General features: G+C 33.8%; 4 protein-coding genes across 4 annotated transcripts; 2 read left to right on the forward strand and 2 right to left on the reverse strand.

Moving 5' to 3' along the window:
- Positions 1-214: 214 nt before the first annotated feature.
- Positions 215-7900, reverse strand: LOC143569204 (U1 snRNP-associated protein usp106-like). Its single transcript, XM_077055173.1, has 13 exons — positions 7702-7900; positions 6773-6825; positions 6459-6627; positions 6308-6371; positions 6041-6120; positions 5350-5503; positions 5144-5205; positions 3722-3796; positions 2946-3004; positions 2528-2609; positions 2374-2417; positions 1626-1853; positions 215-442 (listed from the first exon to the last, which is right to left on the reverse strand). The coding sequence occupies exons 1-13, from the start codon at positions 7846-7848 to the stop codon at positions 424-426; spliced, it is 1236 nt and encodes a 411-aa protein (XP_076911288.1). The 5' UTR covers positions 7849-7900; the 3' UTR covers positions 215-423.
- A 1637-nt stretch (positions 7901-9537) lies between these two features.
- On the forward strand, positions 9538-12837 carry LOC143569191 (uncharacterized). The gene is made up of 8 exons (XM_077055162.1): positions 9538-9859; positions 10367-10429; positions 10536-10631; positions 11166-11213; positions 11368-11439; positions 11540-11598; positions 12028-12121; positions 12367-12837. Exons 1-8 carry the CDS (start codon positions 9551-9553, stop codon positions 12514-12516), a joined length of 891 nt encoding a protein of 296 aa, XP_076911277.1. The 5' UTR covers positions 9538-9550; the 3' UTR covers positions 12517-12837.
- A 2110-nt stretch (positions 12838-14947) lies between these two features.
- LOC143569192 (flavin-containing monooxygenase FMO GS-OX5-like) lies at positions 14948-18242 on the reverse strand. The gene is made up of 6 exons (XM_077055163.1): positions 17615-18242; positions 16690-16760; positions 15734-15911; positions 15596-15671; positions 15358-15491; positions 14948-15271 (listed from the first exon to the last, which is right to left on the reverse strand). The coding sequence occupies exons 1-6, from the start codon at positions 18141-18143 to the stop codon at positions 15081-15083; spliced, it is 1179 nt and encodes a 392-aa protein (XP_076911278.1). The 5' UTR covers positions 18144-18242; the 3' UTR covers positions 14948-15080.
- A 1103-nt stretch (positions 18243-19345) lies between these two features.
- On the forward strand, positions 19346-19949 carry LOC143569205 (large ribosomal subunit protein eL27x). The gene has a single exon (XM_077055174.1). It carries the CDS (start codon positions 19408-19410, stop codon positions 19813-19815), a length of 408 nt encoding a protein of 135 aa, XP_076911289.1. The 5' UTR covers positions 19346-19407; the 3' UTR covers positions 19816-19949.
- Positions 19950-20723: the final 774 nt, after the last annotated feature.

Here is a 20723-nt window from a genome sequence, read left to right on the forward strand (position 1 = left end):
TATGTACCAAGAAAGATAAATGTACTCTAGTGTCTTAATTTTATTTATTTTTAAAAAAAGTACAAACTGCATAGCACACATTTTTGCTAAACAAGTCTTATCGTGTCTAAACAGGTGTCCATCATGACGACTTTGCTTATAGGCATCATGACTGTATATGAGCTGTTGAAAAATAAGATAAATCGCTTTTTTTCAAATTTCAATACATTTGCACCAATACATGGGTCATAAATTCACATACCTGAACTAGAAAACATTATGCAATCCTAAAATGCGAACAAAGACAGAAAACAGTTCGTTCTAGTACTCGATTAGATCCACAATTAAGATTAAAATCTGATGTTAAACATCACCAACCAATAATAAAGAAAAACAAATGTTTATGCAAGAACCAGAAAAGAAAATATTCCATCCGCTTCATTGCTAGTATCGGTCATAGCGCCTGCATATGAATTCAAAATTTGAAAAAAACACATTAAAATATCTGAGTTTTCTACTTGACACATTTACCAATGAGCGATCAACTTCATTACTTCCTATCTCTAACGGTAAAATCAAATGATGAAGATGTTTATTTGTGAAATACATTTTCCCAAAAATTAATAAACAAATGTACCCAGTGAAATCCCACTCATAGCAAGCTACTGGTGAAGTTTATATTAACCCACCCATAACCGAACCTAACCAAAAACTGATGGGTCGACTTAATGTTTTTTTAGTGGATCGGTTACGGTTATCTATATATATTCATCACCGAAAGAACCGGCCCGAACCAAGTATACTAAATACACGATTAACCAAACCAATACGTATTAATATTATAAATTATATATTTTTTATTTATAATCTTGTGTAATTATACACACGTGTCAAATGGGGAAGCTGAGATTGTTCAAACCCAAATGTCTAACAGCAATTTATTAAGTGGCTATATAATTTCAAGTCTAAACTTTCAGGCTTACTTACATTGTTTTGGGCTATCATTGTCATAACGGTTAACCGACCCATAACTGAACCAAATCAGCATGTAATTCAACAAACCATAACCTATCCATCATCATTCACTGATTAACCAAAAGTTCGGTTACGGTTACAGTTTTGGGCCAAAACCGACCCATACACACCCCTAGTATAGTATTGCTCGGGTGTGCATGGCAAAACTGTAACCAAGACCCGTTGTCAGACCCATAATGGTCATCCTCTCCATCCCTCGAGGATGTGAAGCAGGTTCTCGAGGACTTTCGGTTAACCAAAGTATAAAAACCGATCGGTTTCGGTTAATTCGGTTATAAATTATCAATTTTGCATATTGGTTCAGTTCGATTATGAGTCGATTAACCATGAACTAGATTTGTTCTTCAAATGTTTGGGCCCAACTATAACGGCCTAAAATAATGTACTTGGGTTTAGTTTTGAGAATATTGATGACCAAAACCAACACATCAATTATGGGTCAGTTAATTCGTTTTTATGCACACCCTTGTAGTATTAACAGATAAAAGAGCAGTAATCTACTGAGAACACAAAACTTAGAGAAAACTATAGTATTAATTAACAAATAAAAGAGCAAAGAGATTAAAGTCATTAAATTAATAAAATGAGAAGATAGGTAATAGAAATCGAACCTTGGTCGATCATAATCCCTAACACGGTCCCTTGACCGTGACCTATGTCGGCTCCTTGAATCACGGTCTCTTTCTCTATCGCGGTCATAACCACGATCACGATCATGATGCCGGTCGCGGTCTCGGCTCCTACGATCACTATCACGTGTGCGGTCCCGGTCACGGCTACTAGCTCTGACTCGGTCTCTGCTACCTTCGCGTTCAAGATCTTTGCTCCGTTCTTTCGATCTAAATAAAAGTTTTAAATGTTCTACTCAAGATATGAAATTTTCGACATGTTTACTTATGAATGGGTTACTCGAGTTATACTTCATATTTAACGGGTCAACCGATTAAAATAATAGAAAAGTTAACTTAAAAGGAAGACAAATTAAGTCACTAAAACTATCACTTTAATGCATCTAACCTCATCATCTTATCCAAGAATGTATCAACATTGACAAATGACAAAAAATATGCCCAGTGACAAATATACCCTTGAAATCTTGAAAATATGAAAAATAAAACTTGATGATGTGTCAATATATTACAGGGCATTGTCGTCATTTGGCACGTTTTTGTCCGAATTAGTATAACCAAATCAGGATAGAACTCGAGTAGCCTCAAAATTGTTTAGTGAAAGAATAAACTTCCCATAAGCATATTTGACACAAATTCGTTCTATAGATAGTAAAAACATCAAACACTTTCCGCAACTGTTAGTCTTACAATTTTCACATCCATCAATGAAATAGACGAGACAAAATACCTTCTATCGTCTTCCGGAACCTTCCGTCTATTGGTTCTCTCTTCCTGACATAACAAATATAAAGGGATTAAGCTGGATGTCTTAAGAAGCAAATAATACCATTAAGTAATTAACATCCAGTAGCATAAAAGTAAAAGATGAATTCGTATATTACCAAAAGATCAGCTAACTTCTCACGAATTTGCATATAGCCAAGGTGGAGCTTTCCACCAAAATGATCCGCTAAGCGACGATCACTGAGACACGCATTATCAAAAAAGCATAATAATTCATAAATTAAAAAATAAATGACACAATAATTAACAATAATATCGAGAAAATATGTCATAGTTGTTTAGCTAATGGTAGGATGATCAACAAACAAGCATAATACAGAAATTTAAAAAACGCACATTCTTTAGCAGCAAAAGTTTATCCTCGTAAAACTGGGCCCAAAAGCCTGCTGGTGACAAGGAGGTATAATCGCCAGGTCAAACACCAAAGTTACTTTAAATCCTAGATACTAGTTTTTTATCATCCTTTAAATAGTTATTTAAAGGAATTATTAGTGATTGTAAAAGTAAATAAATTACCTGTCGTACACACTTAAAAAGGCTCCACAAATGTCACAAACACGCAACTTCTGGTCAGTCTGAAAAGGTATATCAGAATGTCAAGAAAAATCTATAAAAAATTCTTTAATGCTTAAATACATTCATTGCATTTGTGACCATTTTAAACCTGGAACACCTTTTGTCAAAAGAAAATTTTGAAAAACAAATATGAATATAAACTAACTTAAATAAGAATTAATATGATAAAAAAAATATACTTTCTTAGTTTTTTTTTAAAAAAAAGTCGCCTAACTCAATTTTCAAATACTAAATTCAAGTCCATAAACATGAAAAAGTCCCTCAACCTAACTTCGCTATATTAAAGTCCCTAAACGCATCTGTAAAAAATACTTTAAGCGACGTGTTACCCCTGATTTGTCAGATGTAGAAATTTTTTTGCAAAAAAGTTACTATTTTATCTATTTTTTCACAAGACCGTGCATTCTAGATAAGTTTAAAGACTTAGATTTAGCGAAAATTAGTTGAGAGACTATCATGTTTTTAAGCAAAGCTTAGGGACTTTAGTATACTTTTTCGTGAAAAATGAGAAAGTATGTTGATTTTTTTTAAAATATTAACCCTTTAAGTAACAGTCTAGTTTCTTATGGATATAATGATTTATGAGTTTTATGTATTCAAGATAAACTTTTGATAAAGCTTAGGGAGTTTTGATGTATTCAAGATAACCCTTAAGAGATAAATACATAGCCTGGACCAACCAGTTCACAAGTCAACTGGTAAGCTGGAGAACTTACAACTCGCACATCAGCAGCAGTAAGCTTAGAGGAGTCTGTTACAGGTTCCTGACGAGGAGCAAAGTGCATTGAGAGCTACCAAAAAAGATAGAAACAAATATTAGAAGAAAATTCAAGTAAAGTACACAAGATTATAAGAAACAAGTTAGAAGACTCAAGAGCATATAGTAATAGGCCTAAACAACGGGTTTGATATCCATAAATTTGGAAATTTTCAGCATGGCGGGTTGAACTTAGAAATCCATACTGTTATCAAACTCATACCATTAGAGATTCATAACAGCAAAACAGACACCACTTAAGTTGCTAGAAAATGGCAAAATATTACTAGTAGGTCCCAATTATGGCATGCACTCTTGTAATAATTATTCTTTTAATCATAACTTAAGAACTAACAAATTTATGTAAACACTAAACATGCAACTACACACATTTGCATGAAATGCAACCTATCTTCGCTAAGATAAAAAAACGGGACTAGTATTCATGAAAGTTGTCATGTTGAATTGGCAAATTGCTGATTATTTAATCTACAATTTAGAATTAGAGCATAACATAACGTTTTCAAGCTAGAAGTGAATTTGAGATGCATTAACAATTAGAAGTAAAAAACTAAAGTCTATTGCATTCATCTAGAATTCTATACAGTATACACACCCACGTATAACTCACACGCAAGTTTAAAAGGATTTTAGGGTCGGTAAATACACAAATGCTAGCACAAATTATCTACCCTCTAGTCTACAGATTATGCATTATTCATAACAGTCCAAACGAGTTCAAAACATAACAACTTTAAAAACAAGAAAAAAAGTTCAAACATGTCAAAATTCACCCAAGGTGTAGTTTTAATGCATATAACCTCCTAAATAATACTATTCAAAATTTGATTACTGAGTAAATTATATAACTTCTGTAATGATATTGGGTCAGCCCAACCTGGTGTGTATAGACCTGTAAAAAGTGTAACTTTAATGCACATAACCTCCTAAACAATTTACTCAATAAGTTAGATTTATAGTTGAATAATATAGCTTTGTAATCATATTAGGCACGCTAAATGTCTACAAACTTCAAAAACAATGCAAAAAATTGAGTCAGCCCAACCTCACAAATTACTTGTTACCCGGCCCACCCACTTTGCCACACCTCTACCATCTAGATTTGGAACCTAGTCCCTCTCACTAATAAGCACAACAAAAACTGACAAAAGAAAAACATACATCATGCTATTTCATGCTCCCATCATCTTGACCTAGAGTGCAATCATATTCCATTGTGAAAACTGGATAATACTAGCTGAATACTATGACAAGAAAAAAATAACCAAATTCTTTTTAATCTGTAAGACAAATATATTTTCACAATTGGAAGGATTGAAAATTGAAATAGAAGACAAATATGTATCAGAAAGTTGCAAACCTTTTTAAGTGCTTCAGCCTCTTCCAGTGCTTTTTGTGCTTCATCCAACATTCCTTGTTCACCTAAAAAACAAATGAAAATGCATGATGCAGCTATAATCATTTTTGTATTCAAACCAACTACCATATATAAAGGTCAATTGTTTGACCTTTTAAAATCAATATATTGCACTTTGATGGATTTGTGATTTAAGAAATCAAACTTACCAAGATCTTCTGCTTTTTTCAGCTTCTCATTAATCAACTCCTGAGTGCGCGCATCCGGATTAGCCACAGGCAATGGTGCCAATGGTGGAGGATTGGGAAGAGGTTGTGGTAAAGAAGCTCGATCTTTGTTAAATGCATCTAATAAAAGCATTGACTGATAGTAACACATAAAAAATATATTTAGAATAAAAATGAGAATTAACTGTGATGGTTAGCCAGTAGATGACAGTTTAATTCACAAAATTCAATGAAACAAATTATCTTATATTCAAATTCTATTTACAAGGAATTGCATAATGAGGTTTTTTCAGAGGGACAACTTTACATGACTCTTTATCCCATTGGTTTAAATAATATACAGCTTGAGAATAATGAATCTTACTGATAAGTTTTGAAGATAAACTTCTTTCATATAAGAGTATTCAATAAGTGTTAAAGAATTAATAAAACTGTGTTTTTAGAGACTACATAATTGTTAAGTCCCTCACATGCAAAACATTAGCAAATACATGATTTACAAGTCGTTTGACTAATTAAAATGATGAATACAAGAAATTTATCAAGAGACGGTGAATTTTTGGTGCCATATAGAAATAACAAACAAAATCTAGCTCTCCTTTCTTTCTATTAATAAAGTCACAAGATGCAAACAGCATATACACTTATACAAGGTCTACAAAAACTCATGTACCTGTTTGTCTGCTCTTTGAATTCTGAGTTCTTCAACTATTTCCATAGCTCGAATCTTCATATCTGCTTTTCCTTCCAGGTCTAGAGTGCCAGAAAAATCATATAAGTAAATTACATAAGTGTATACACACACACACACACACACATAAAGAGAGAGAATCAGAAATTATAAGATAACTGTGTGGCCTATATTAAAGATAGACAAAAATGTTGGGTTAATTACAGCGAAAAAAAAGGTAACATGTTTATTGGTATGAACGGCATTTACCACATTGATCAGCTTCTTTTAATTTCTCCTTTATCTGCTTTGACAGCTCAAGAATCTCAGGTGTCTGCACATTCAGCAACTCAGCAAATTAAAAAATAAATAAATAAATAAACTGACACACATAATAACCCAACAGGCAAGTTAAATCAACCTGAGTAACTTCTGACACAGAGATGGCAATAGCTGCTTTAGCATCCTCCTCACTAAGTCTTTTAAGAGCTCTTGCAATTTTTCTGTCACATTCAACAATGAGTCTGTCTATAAGATCCTCCAATTCCCTATCGTAATTGTCTTGGCCTTTTGCCTTTGCTTCTTGGTATCTAATTACAGTTAAGTAACAGAAATTGACAACCACAGTGTTTGAATCACACACATGATCTAGAAACTTTGGATAACATCTTTATAACACTTTCAAATAATACTCGTTATAAGATTGATAAAAATAAACGGTAAGAAAAAGGATACTCTTTCCTCAGCTGAAATGAGTGCACCTTTGGACATGGTCCCATGTCCATTTTCTGAATTCAAATAACAAAACAACTGAGTAAGGATCACCAGGACAAAACGTGAGCTAAAATTATATGAACAAGATATGTTGTCAAAGGCCCTTCAGGCGCGCGCCTAGGTTCTCGAGCGATGCAAAGCGCAGGAAAAGCGCCTTGTTTCCATCTAGGCAATTCGTGACCTTCAGGCAATAATTTTTTGACCAAATTTTAATCAGAATCAGCCAAATGCTGAAATTTCTGACAAAATTCTAGGCAAATTAGTCTGAAACAACCAAAAATGCAAAAAACCATCCTAAAGTATTTAACAAGCCTAAAACATGTCTAAAACCCCCAAAAATGTATGTTTATGCTATACCCTTGCTTATATCGAGCCCTTGCCTTAAGACAAGGTACAACAAACTGCAAGCAAGCTATATTAAATTCACCTCCCCTGTTTCTCTAGAACAAACCTTACTCAAAAAACAACTAAATATGTTCATCTAAAGTTCAAAAGGCTCAATTCCTCAATAAGCTAATCAAACAAACAAGTAAAGCTCGGGCTCGTTTATTAAACACACTAATTTTTAAGCTCAACTCGATTCAAAATTTTAACGAGCTGACCTTGAGTAGCTCACGAACGACTTGGCTCATTTGCACCCCTACCTGTTTCTCTATAACAAATCTTACTCAAAAACACAACTAAATATGATAATCTAAAGTTCAACTTCAAATGACTCAATTCCACAACAGGCTATTCAAACAAACTCAATTCCTTCATATTCTCTATCATAACATGATTTTCGCCAATTTTCACAGCATATTTGGTGAAATTAACAACAAAAACCCTAAAACGCGGTAATTGTGTGTCGGAATGCATAAAGTATAATAAGAGGAACGGATTTTGCTTACAGTGAGTTGAAAGAGTTCGTGAGGACAAAGGCCGGCTAAGAAGAGACGACAGACGTCACGATCGTAGTACTTCCGATTGACTTCCGTCACGTCTCCGTTACGATTGGCTCCCATTAACACATCCAGCTGCTTTCTGATTGAATCCATCTCAACACACTCGCGCACTGGTTAGGGTTTTGGTGTTCTGTTTTTCCTTTGGGGGCAATAGCTAATTAGCTAGCCCCCAATCGACCAATTAAATGTTTTATTTTGGGAAAACTATTTATATCTTTTGTATCTTTTTAACGGGAAAAATGAAATTAGCATGCTACATGATAATCAAGTAGAGTAATTATATAATAACATGATAGGGTAATTACATAATTATTTTACTTGTATATATAATTACTCTACTTGATTCTCACATGTAGCACGTTAATTTCATTTGTATTTTATCCAAACCTTCTTTTTAACAACCAATTTTTTCAACTTTAAGTTTAAACTCATGTTTCAAATGAGAATATGACCCCAACCATTTAGTTGTAAGTTATACGAACTTGTTTATATTATTTTGAAAATTACATATCTTTACTAGCTTAAGTCGTCAATGTGATGAGTTTTAATGCACATGTATATAACGGTGCGTCTATATCAATTCTCAAGTTGGATTAACGAATTATAGTAAATAAATTTTATTTTCAGTGTCTTGCTTTGATATCCAATTTATCATGTAATGACATGACCGGGATTCGATGGCTTTCACAATGGACATGATGATGCTAGATGATATATATATATATATATATATATGTTGTGTGTGTATGTTAAATTCATGGAAAGCACAAATTATTTATTCACATTCTAGGCCCTCACAATATAAATCTTGTTGAACTAATAATATTATATAATATTGGTTGAAAATGCATGTGCTTGAGACTAATGATAAACTACATACAATTCAACACGTACAATATGCATATCTCATAATGAAGAAGACTATGTCATGGTTAACATACCTCACCAAAGCGCTAACAACATATGGCGTTAAAAAATAAAGGAATCAACCTTTGGTAGATCAAAACAAGTGAAAACATGGTTGACTTGTACACAAGATCTCTGCCTAGAAGCACTTCAAGCATCAATCACAAAACAAACATCGCAAACATAACTACATGCATCAATTTAAGTGAAGCATATACACGTAATCTTTTATTCATTAACAAATTTCGTCTCACTTTGTTTCTTCTGTAGTTTTTTCTTATGAAGTCATTGGTTAATCAATTTTATTAACCAATCAATTTTCGGTTTATTCGGTTTGTTTGTTGGTTCGGATAAAATAGGATAATGACCAAAACGAAATTTTGGCTGATTTTTTTGCTTATAAATACATGAAATTGAGGTGTGTGTATATATGAAAAATGAATGCATATATACATGAACGGGAGGTATAATAACATGATGTATAAATAGATTAAATGGAAATATAATATATAAAATACAATAAACGGAAGGATTAAAAGCTAGAATTACATGAAAGCCTGATTGTCTGAGTTCGGTTAATCAAGGATACAAAAAATAACCTATAACTGACCGTCGTTTAATTTTGTTTTCGGTTAATAGTTAATTCAGTTTTTGTTTATTTTCATTCAATATTTTTGGTTTTTGGTGATGATTCGATTATTGCTCGCGCTGATTTTAGGCACACTAATTTTTGTTAAAGAGGAATACATTCAAGGTTCATATTTACATATGGGAAAAAAAATTAACGAAAGTGAAAAAAAGAAAATAACGGGTTCCAAACTCATGGTAAGTAAAGATGAAACAAGTAACAGAAATAGTGTGTTGTGATATTCCTGTTTACTTTACCACGATGAAGCTCTCGATCCTCCAACTCCTCTTCCTAATCACTCTCTTGGTTTCATCGAATTCAGCTTTCCAATCGGACGAGCTTCTGGCGGACGATGAAGAATTCGGTCTGGAAGGCGGACGTTCACCGGACGTATCATCACCTCAGATCCAATCTCCTTCTCGATCCTCTCCTCAACCTACTACCAGGAAAGACTCTGAATCCGACTCCAGAATTCAATTCCTTCTCGAACACGCGTTCGGTGATTCCTCTGAGTTCTCCGCCGCCGGCACTTTTACTGCTCGAATTAAGACTTCTCCTCATGGCGGACAGGTATATTATAACACATGTATTGTTATTGTTACGATTTAGATACTGATAACTGATTTGTGTGGTGAAGTTTGTACCTGATTTAAGTCTGTTGATGAATTTTAGAGCAATTTGCAGTAGTTATTGTTATGAAGTGTAGTATATGCCGTTGACTGGTCAAACAAATATTGGACTTGATTTAGTCTGTTGATGAATGTTAGGGCAATTTACAGTAATTGTGAAGTGTAGTGTATGCCATTGATCGGTCAAACAGATACTCGACTTGATTTAGTCTGTTGGTGAATGCTAGGGCAATTTGACAGTAGTTGTTATGAAGTGGTAGTATATGCTGTAGATAGGTTGACCTTGTTTGCTTGTTATTTGATCTAGGTATCTTTTGTCTATTACTTCAAAAGCATGTGATTATTGGTAATTATTATCCATGGAAGAAACATGTGTACATACTTCTTGTGTAGTTGTATATCTATAACACCATTAATGGATACTTATGTTTGATTTTCTTTGAATCAGACTCTTACGAAGCTTCGGTTCTCAAGAAACGATCTTACTGCAACGGAGAAGGAGAAGTTTAAAGTGATTCCTCTTCAACATACTTTTTTTCTTTTCGTTTTATCATTATAATAATTTTTTATGCGTTTTTTTATGGCTTATTTATGTTTTTGGTTATATGTTCTTTCAGAAACTACTGGAAAATGATGACTACTACAGAATAAGATTACCATCTGATGTGTTAAATGCTCCTGGGAGGGACTATGTTATTTCTTCAGTTAAAGCAGTAAGTTTCACAGTGGAGATTATGTATCACTAACTACTGGTTATGTATCTTTAACCTTTGCATCTGCTTAGATTCTTAAAAGAAAGAAAGTAGGAAGTTATTAAACTTTGCACCTCGGTTTAAAAAGGCCCAGAATGTATATTTGGTCAAAAATTTGTTTAGGAGGTTCATACGTATTAGGGATGGAGAAAATATGAAAGGTTTACTTGATATATAGGTTTATGTGTAAAACATATAAGAGAGATGCGGTTTCTTGTTGTAAATAAAGCTTACTTGGTTTTACTCGCGCCTCACGCTTCGGTAGTCGGTGCGCGTTACGCTTTCTTAAACCAAGTGCAACACATATAAAACAACACTATTTATTTTCTTCTTCTTTCTGTTTGATTTGATAATAAAGTGATCAAACAGTATAACATGATGTTCATACATCTACTGAAACAGAAATAATAAGGCTAATTGTCTAAAAGCGTTTTAAACATATTATGTCTAATATTTAGTTTCTCATTATGCTGTCTGTGTTTTTTATTACTTCAGAGGTGTCTTCCAAGGGATGGACTAGATGAGCATATTTATATACACATGGTAAATTTTCTTTTCTATTAGTATAATAAAGTCAACCCTTAAAAGGACAAGTTATAGATCTGCCTATATTCATCATGATTGACATTGATATAAAGTGTCTTATTATAGGAAATCAAATGTTATTTGAACTCTCACTAATTATATATGGTTACAGGAAGGTGTTAATATTTTGGCTGTTAACTATGGCTCATCTGGGGCTTGCCAGTATCCTCGCCAACTAAAACTTGTTAGTTTGCACCAATATTTTTACTCATTTGTTTATTTTTTTTTATCTGTGTTGCTTCATAAACTGATCTCTGATATTTAATTTCTTGTTTTCGATCCAGCCTGCAAAATGGTTCTTCAATTCTCACACAGCTTTAAAGTACAGCGAGCTTGCGCCAAGGTGAAATTACTTCTGATTATCAGCTTAGTTTCATATCAACTACAAACAAAGTTGATTATCCTTATTTTAATCTTAACTGACTGATTATTGTTTCCATTTCACGTTTGGCTTTTTGAATCAAAATGTTCGTTTTGGCTATTTTATTTATTATGTTTTTGAAAATGTAAGAATTTTCTCAATAGATGTATAGAACTTCAATCAGCAGAAATACTTCTGAAAGCTATTTTCTACTGCCTGTAATATTGTAACTGATTGTGTGTAATTCTCACTATTCAATAGCACATAATCGCGCTTTGAATATCTATCGAAACTTCCCTTATATATTCATTATTTTAATTATTTTAATTTAGGGTGGTAATTGTTTTATTTTTTATTAGTTTGCATCTTTACATAATCTTATTTAAAGTTCTTTATTGCAACTTAAATTAGGACTCCAATATTTTCCGAAGATATTGGAGGCGTTGATATTGGAGATGATGAAGGCGTAAAGCCAATGGTTGAGAGATCCTTTTGGGCTAAATATGTGAGTAATCTTGACTTTTTTAATTTTAATGTTATATATGTGTGTAAATATGTATATATAGGGCAGGATTTATTACAGAACACTAAGCTATTGTGAGAACAACAGGAACAAACCTAAATTGTTTAGTGTTTTTTTGTTTTCAGTTTTTTTTTTATAAATGGTTCATATTTTACCATTTTATTTTATTTTCTGGGATCGTATTAAGTTTATGATTAACTTTATCTTCATATTTCTTTTAATATCAGTGGATGTACTTGGTCCCTCTTGGACTTATTGTGATGAATGCTGTCACACAAGGCATGAACATGCCTGAAGAACAAGCCGGTGCCCAAACACAACAACAAGCAGTTGGTGCTGCCCCACGAGCCCAGGGTGCAGCTGTAAGGAGACGATGATGGTAATTGTTAAATTTGGTTTAGGACTTTGAAATGCGTTGCTTTGGTTTTTTGAAGTATCCACTGTTTTCATTGATGCACATTTGTCTAATATAGACGACACTATTTGATGCACGTTTAGAAAATGACCTATTTACTTATGAATAGATTGATTTGGGTTGTGTTTTATCTCAAAAGGGGTTAAATAAAAAACCTAGCTATTAAGGGAACATGTCGAATGGGTTGCGTTGATTTGATGATGGATGAATAATTCGACATACATGAATAATTTTATGAGCAGGGATCATAATTATAGTTGAAGACATTTTATAATTTATATTTTCATAAAGCTCTAGAATTCGAATTACAAAAGTTCGTACTTTATAGCAAAATGGAAGTACAAGCAAACAATTATCTGAGAATTCACTTAAAGATATAAATCCTAACATGGTCAAGTCAACATAATTTTCGCACGTAGACCACCCAAAATATTACAAGATACAAAGGCGATCAACCGGTAGTCAAGGTCTTATGGTTTACGAATTCCAAATATAATTCACATCGGGATTTTCTTCAAAAATGCTTAATGTTTGAGCGCAAGCAAATCAATGTTGGTATGAAGTCTGGATACTCATATTTATATTTGCAAATGTTAATAGAAGTGTGGGTTTGCTGGTTTGCTATCATTTCATCCTCGTTACTCGTTAGACCCAACCAAATAGTACCAATAGCTTTATTATGTGTGAGATTTTACAAAGTATGGTTGTTGATAGATTTTGATAACACTTTTTTAAGTTTCAACTTATAAAATCAACTTTTTTAAGTTTTAACTATCATTGTTTAAATAATTTTAATCATAAAATCCATCCTATATGCGTAAAATTTCAGAGATCTTTATTAACCAATAAATGCACAACATGTACAAACTCTCAAAGAGCAAATACTAACAAAACAAATAACAATATGACGAACATTTGATGTAAATTGTAGTCTCATAAACACCGGAACAAATGAACAAAGCCGATTAGACACGAAGTAAGGAGCATGAGAGAGAGAATGCAATAACTACAAAGATAATAATGACTATCAAAGAAAATTGAGAGATTGATAAAACAAAATAAAGTTGAAGACAGTGATCTAAACGTTCTGAAAGATGCAACAGTGTTATATCCTAGCGGTAGAATACAAATAGACACCACCAAGTCACCAACTCCATCTTCTCAAGATGTCAACGTAAGTCCCTCAACTTTTCAAACAGACAATCAACATTAGTCCCTCGAATATGAAACACAAAATAATTAGACAATAATCACATTGTGTTTGCCGATGAATTAAATCTTCATTGCATATTCATATTCCATACAAACCATGTGACTTTATAATTGCCAAATGCCAATAAAACTTTTCATTTTTTCTGTTACCTTAATCTTTTTTCTATCTCCACGTTAACTTAACATATTCTTTTAAAGGCAATCGTGGGGGTAAACACGAGAATCCCTTGGGGGTTTGTTAATATCAAATTGCATATATACTTCAAACAATGAAAAGTTCATGGGGGCACGAGCGACCCCTCATGTAGACCTCTTAAATCTGTCATTTTGACGAGGATAAACACCTGATGTCAATAGCCCAACATAACGATAAGTAACATAATGATAAGTGACTACTTACTAGTATCTTCTAGCTAGCATGTACAATTAGCATGTGAATCACTGAATGCATTGTCTCTGGATGCACATGATACAAAATTCGAATTCCTCGTTAATGATTGAATGCAACAAGTTTCTATTTAAATAATAAACAAGATTTACCAAAGTTTGATAGCATCAAGGCTCAAACCACCAACTGGTCCTCTCAGTGAGTATTTATTATTTAGATCTCACTTTCAAAAGATTTTTTTATGATACGATATATAATTGGAGATTTGTCCAAGATTTTGTTCTATTCTCAATATTTTATGTCCAAGATTTTGTTATGTTCTCAATATTTTTTGAAGTATTCTATGTCCCATATTTATTGAGAATTCGGTATTAGTTCAGTTTTGATAGATCCGAGTGAAAGCCAGTTGCGAAGTGCATTCGTTTTTTAGTTTGAAAAAACCAATAAGCTAATAAATCGTTTTCAAACTCAATCTTAAACATGTTTATATTACTTATGAATTATATTTCTTTGTTAACTTCTAGATTCCATCTCCTTTATTCCCTTCCAAAAACATGTATGAATTATATTATACAATTGATTAATATTTGAATCAAACACTTGCTAATACACACAATAGACTACTTATTGGTAAAAGTAAAACCTTTGTCTCTTTGATTAATGATCACTAATCATTTCTTATATCATGTTTAACGAGATTACAACACCCACACGTCTCTATAATCATTAGGATGTGATATATAATACTCAAAAAGGCTGGTAAAAGTCGTCTTAAGCCGATCTTCAACATGCAGTCCAACTTGGTCAGCTAACCAATCTATATATTCAAACTGTCATCAAAACCATCTATGTTAGTCAGAAACACAGTTTATTTGGCCATTAGTCATAAGAACAGAAAACTATCAATAATGTGGTAACAAGAATAATCAAAAGATGATAACCTGAAAGCGTAGTGAATGCGTGTGACGCTTCGAGAGTCCATTTTCAGCCAGTTCTTTATAGAATTTGAAAACGTCGGCCAACATCTCATCTTTCGACGGCAATGATATCTTCTTGGACAAAGCAAGTGCTACCCACTTCGCTTGCAACTCAAGGATTCGAAATAGAATGCCACTATCTTCACAATGATAGTAATATAGGTCAATCCAACAAAATACAATGAAATAATATTAATTAAACAAATGAAAAAAGAGCCTAATATACTATAGGTTAATCCAATGAACACGAGTCTAGGTGCAAATTGTGGAAAGAATACATGTTTGTATAGTGGTCCAACACGATTATCGTCAACATGTACCGTGTCGTTTGCACTTAGAAAGGGGAAACGAAACTTATACCTAACAAATACCAAATCAAAACAAGAGTTTAGTGATTTGTTTCCGGTAAACTTAGAAACTAGAAAGTGGGATTTGTACGAAAAAGTGTTGGCTATAGTTCATACCCCGTGCAATGTATGATAGCATCCGCTACGATAGAATCTCCTTCTTGGAACTCGACCGTCCCATCATTAAAAACGCGTTCGATCTGTTAAAGACGCAAATGTTGATATCATTACATGTCAAGAAACTAATTGTACAATAAGTTTGCTTCATTCCACTAAACAATACCTTCATATGCTGCCAAATATTTCTGTATTCATCCAACCTTTTCACCTTGACATTTGAAGATCTCGAAGAAAGATGAACCTCTTTGGCAGTCTTTGAGATTTCTCGGGATATATCAGCTGCGCTTGGCCCACTCCCAATCACGACAACTACCTATCAGTTTGTTGATAATAAAATGTACTTTGGAGGTTTTAAAATTAGGGATATTTGATTTTAATAATCCAAACTTTGACCTGTTGGCCGGTATTAATCTCAACTTAAGAAATTTCTTAGGTTAATCCTAACTTTAACCCTATTGGTCTCCACCAAGCATTTTCCTAACATCCTATCCTGGATCAAATTGTAAATTTTGGTCTATTGTAAGTTAACTGAATACCATTGTTTATATAGCTCAATGTCATATTCTCAATTCTTCACACTGAGCTTATAGTGTTTATATGTTTGTGTTTTGTGTTGGAAATCAGGCCCTTAATCGAACACACAAACACGAGATTGAACAACTTGTTCGACTCTTTTTATTATTATAAACCTTGTACACAAATTACAATACCCCTAACCATCTATTTATACTAAAACTTTAACTTGCTCACCAAGACTCCTAATTAGACTCCAAATAGGAAACCAAATACATTAATAAAAATAAACCAAATAGTATTCCTAATTAAATATAAAAACTCAATAAATAATTCACCAAGAATTATCTACAACTCATTTAACCATTATCTTCAAAAATTCAAGATTAATGTCTTCATTTTGGTTATTTAAAAATATTAGATTATATAACTATACAAACTATGCTAGTCGAAGTAATGAATATTCTTCCCAATGAAACATGAATTTTCATTTGACATGTTTCCTTTTAATAATATCATAACTCAATATATTTCTATATATCAACTAAAAGAGAGAAAAAGCACAAAAAGATACGTACCTGATCTTGGTATGGTTCGGGAGTACGATAGTTGTGACTATGTACTTGTTTTCGTGACCATTCCTGTATACCTGCCAAATCATATATTTATATGCCAAGCAGACGTTTTAAGCATTTACCATAAAAAATATAAATAACAGTAAAATTAAATCATAGAGTGCCTGGTTGGCCAGTAACTTTAAAAACCGGTTATTTTTGCATTGTGCGGCCATGTTGGTTTATGATGCAAATGACGCTCGTGAGTTACTCAACATCGGTTGGTTAAAATTTGGAATTGAGTCTAGCTTGGTAGTGTCGATAACAACATTATTTTTTCAATTTCCAATGTTTGTTTGATAATAAAATATATCTTTAAAGTTTAAAATACGAATTTAAGTTTTCTTCAAATAAAAAAATATATGCAAATTGCAACGTTTACAAACCGGATCTCGGTAATAATCTAATAGGAAGGGGACAAATAAACTAATAGTTTTTAATGTTTAAAAACAATAGATAGATATAACTATATTAAATAAAGGGTTATGCTATAGCTACATCACCCATTTGATTTTACCCTATCAAAAGACCGTTTACAAAATACTTGGACAATTGTTTTAACAAAAAAGGTCAAACTTTGAAAATTATTGGTCAAAAGTGGGAACGTCCGTTTGAACAATATTCGGGCAGTCGTTATGAACTTAGGGAGGTCAAATTTTGTAAATTATTGGTCGCCGGTTGAAATGGCTATTTGGTCAATATCTAGATGGCTGTTCTGACCATAAAAGGTTAAACTTTAAAAAATATTTGATCAAAATGACTGTCTGAACTTTATCTAGACGGCCGTTTGAAACATCGTAGTATTATATGTTTGGCAATTGGTGTATAGCTAGCCCTAAATAAAAAATGGATAACTTTTGACTAGCATTATTAGAATACTACAACATACCAGGAACATCATTGGCAACTCGGGGTTCGGTATGGTCGCCATTACAAACCACCACCACATCAAAGACCTCTTGATCCATCGTACCATCCACCATCGACCGCCACTCGACCGCAAACTCGCCTTCCCTGGACTCCTCAACTCTCACCACCTCCGAATTAAACCGAATCGCCTTAACAACTCCAAACTCCTTAGCAAAATCATGAAAAAACTTTAAAACCTCTTCATGACCAGGAAACAACCTCGGATCACCGTATGATTTGTCTTCAAATGAGAAATCCGAGAATCCCATTAGCGGCCGAGGAAGATTTGTCCGAAGAGATGCGTATAGACTGCCGTGAACAACGGTTCGGTTGGGATCAAGGGGAATGCACCCGTCAACTTCGACTCTGCCATCATAAACCCAAGTTCCACCGATTTGGGGCGATTTTTCGAAAACGGTGACTTGGTGGTTCTCTCGAAGAAGCTCACGGGCGGTGACAAGGCCCGCGATGCCGGCTCCGATCACAGCTACGTTCAGGGAATCAGTCATGTTGTGATTTGGAAGCAAGTTATCTTGTCCGTCATGGGCATTTATATTACTATATATGCACCATAAAACAAAACAAAATAATTGGACAACTACTTCATAACAATACCATTACATTATTGGTTAATAATGTACACATGGTTAATATAATTTAATATACTGATATTGTAAGTTTAACTATAGGTTATTTGATATTTTAACTAATTTTTTAGCCTTATTTTATTAAAAATAGAAGGGAAATAAACAACAAACTACATCGCTAACTCTATTTTATAGCAAACTAAGTCGTTTAAAAACTAAATTCATAGATATTGGGATCATAACCAAAGATATCTAACCCACAAGGTATAAAGTATAAATAATAAATACAAGTTGGTTGTTAAGACACGATTTCTCCTGTCACCTTATAGAAAATATCTTCTAATACAACCTGACCCATCGTGAAAACGCTATTCCCTGAGCCCACAAGAGAAGGAAAAACCCCTACTCAATTTGCGCGCACGTGTTTCCATCTCATCTAATCCAAAAACCAAAATGTTAGTTGCTATGAGTGTTGACCTTTATCTTAACATATCGGTCAAAATATATTCGCATGTGCTTATTTGTTAACATAAATCTTGACACAATCACACAACTTGATATATATTTTGGAACGGCCAACGAATTCTCCAGTACTGGCTAAACTCATTTCATCATACCAGGATACACTCGTATTCTTTTTTATAGGAAAGCCCTCGGCCAACGAAGTTTGTTCATTACCAATCCACCACCAGTTCATTAGCACAACACAACCGAATATGTTAAGAAGAATATCTATAACTTAAAATACAAAAGTCTGTAGAATATTTTGTTAATTAAAAGTGGAGGTGTAAAAAAAACTCAATATAGAACCTGTTGATTGGAAACTTGACCGAACCGGTTCATACATCGGTTTGCTCATTTCACAATAAAACGAGTTTTTAAACCGAACCGAATTGCCTCAAACCGGTTTTAAACCAAACAGAACCAGTGTGGGTCAAACTGGTTCTGATCATTCAAAATCCAAAAGAAAACCGGTTTTGTACACCTCTAATAAAAAGAAGATATAAAACCATGTGGGCTTCAACTTTCAAGTAAATAATAGAATTTTGGACTAGTAAGTTATTAGGCTAAGGCCCTATAGGCGTGTGGCCCATAAAATGAATACTATAAATCAGAAGCCTCAATCGGCAAAACCCTAGACCTAATCTCGTGCACAAGAGTAACAACAGCGGCGGCGGCGGCGAAGATGGTGAAGTTCCTGAAGCCAAACAAGGCAGTGGTGGTCCTCAACGGCCGATTCGCCGGCCGTAAGGCCGTAATCGTCAGGCAATTCGACGACGGTACACGCGACCGTCCGTACGGGCACTGCCTGGTAGCCGGAATATCCAAGTACCCGAAGAAGGTGATCCGGAAGGACTCAGCGAAGAAGACAGCAAAGAAGTCACGTGTGAAGGCGTTCATCAAGCTTGTGAACTACAACCACATCATGCCGACTAGGTACACTTTGGATGTGGATCTGAAGGATGTTGTTACGGTTGATGCGTTGCAGTCACGTGACAAGAAGGTGACTGCTTGTAAGGAGACTAAGGCTAAGTTTGAGGAACGGTTTAAGACCGGTAAGAACCGGTGGTTCTTCTCTAAGCTCAGGTTCTGAAGAAATGATGAGTGTTATGTTTCGGTTGGTTTTTGTTTGTTATGTTAAGTTTCATGTTTTGGATGGTGATTCTAGACTGTTATTGTTCTTAATGCACTCATCTTTGATTTTCCGTATTAATTACTTGTTTTTGACCTAATTTTGCTATAATTTGTTTTTAATTTGTAGTGATTTCTCTTAGTTTGAATGCTGGTTTTTGTTTCGATATGTTTCGAATTAGGGATATTGTGACCTAGTTTTGTTGCCTTGGTTAGGTTGCATTAATTGTTATGTGATTGCATCGGTTATGAATGTGCTGGTTTTAGTGTATTATTAGGTGTGATGTGTTGGTTTTGGTTGAATTTGCGATATTCAGTGTCAGTTTTGTGTAGCTGTGGTAGGGCTGTTCACGAGTCGAGCCGGGGTGGATTTGAGCTTGAAATTAAACGATGTAGCTCAGATAGGCTCTAGTTCAATTTTGAACTTAAACGATCCTAAGATTGAGCTAACGACCTAAGCCATGTTGTTTTGAATCAAGTTTTTTTAGCTATTTTTATTTGAGCGAGCCACGAGCTTGCGATTTGTGAATAGCTCTAAGTTGTGGTAGTAGTTCAGTCGTGGTACTTGGTATGCTTTTTTTTAGTTTTAATCGGCTGATTCTAGTGTGTTATCAGGGATGATTCACTGGTTTCGGTTTGTTTTACATAAGTTTGTAACTACATGGTGAGTTTGCATCTGTATATTGTTGAAGTTATTTTCATGTTTACAATTAGCTCATTGTTTATAACTACACTGTTCTTCCCTGATTTTTAAAAATTGCATTAAGGAACTTGACTTCCTTCAATTTAACCTGTTTTATTTTACTCGAGTTTTACCAAGCTGGTGTGGTGAAATGGTCTAATATATCTATATCCAACTCATAGTCGCAT

Source organism: Bidens hawaiensis, unplaced genomic scaffold (assembly GCF_021521415.1).
Source record: "Bidens hawaiensis isolate Kalapana, Puna unplaced genomic scaffold, B.hawaiensis_p1.1 tig00024420_1, whole genome shotgun sequence".
NCBI lineage: Eukaryota > Viridiplantae > Streptophyta > Magnoliopsida > Asterales > Asteraceae > Bidens > Bidens hawaiensis.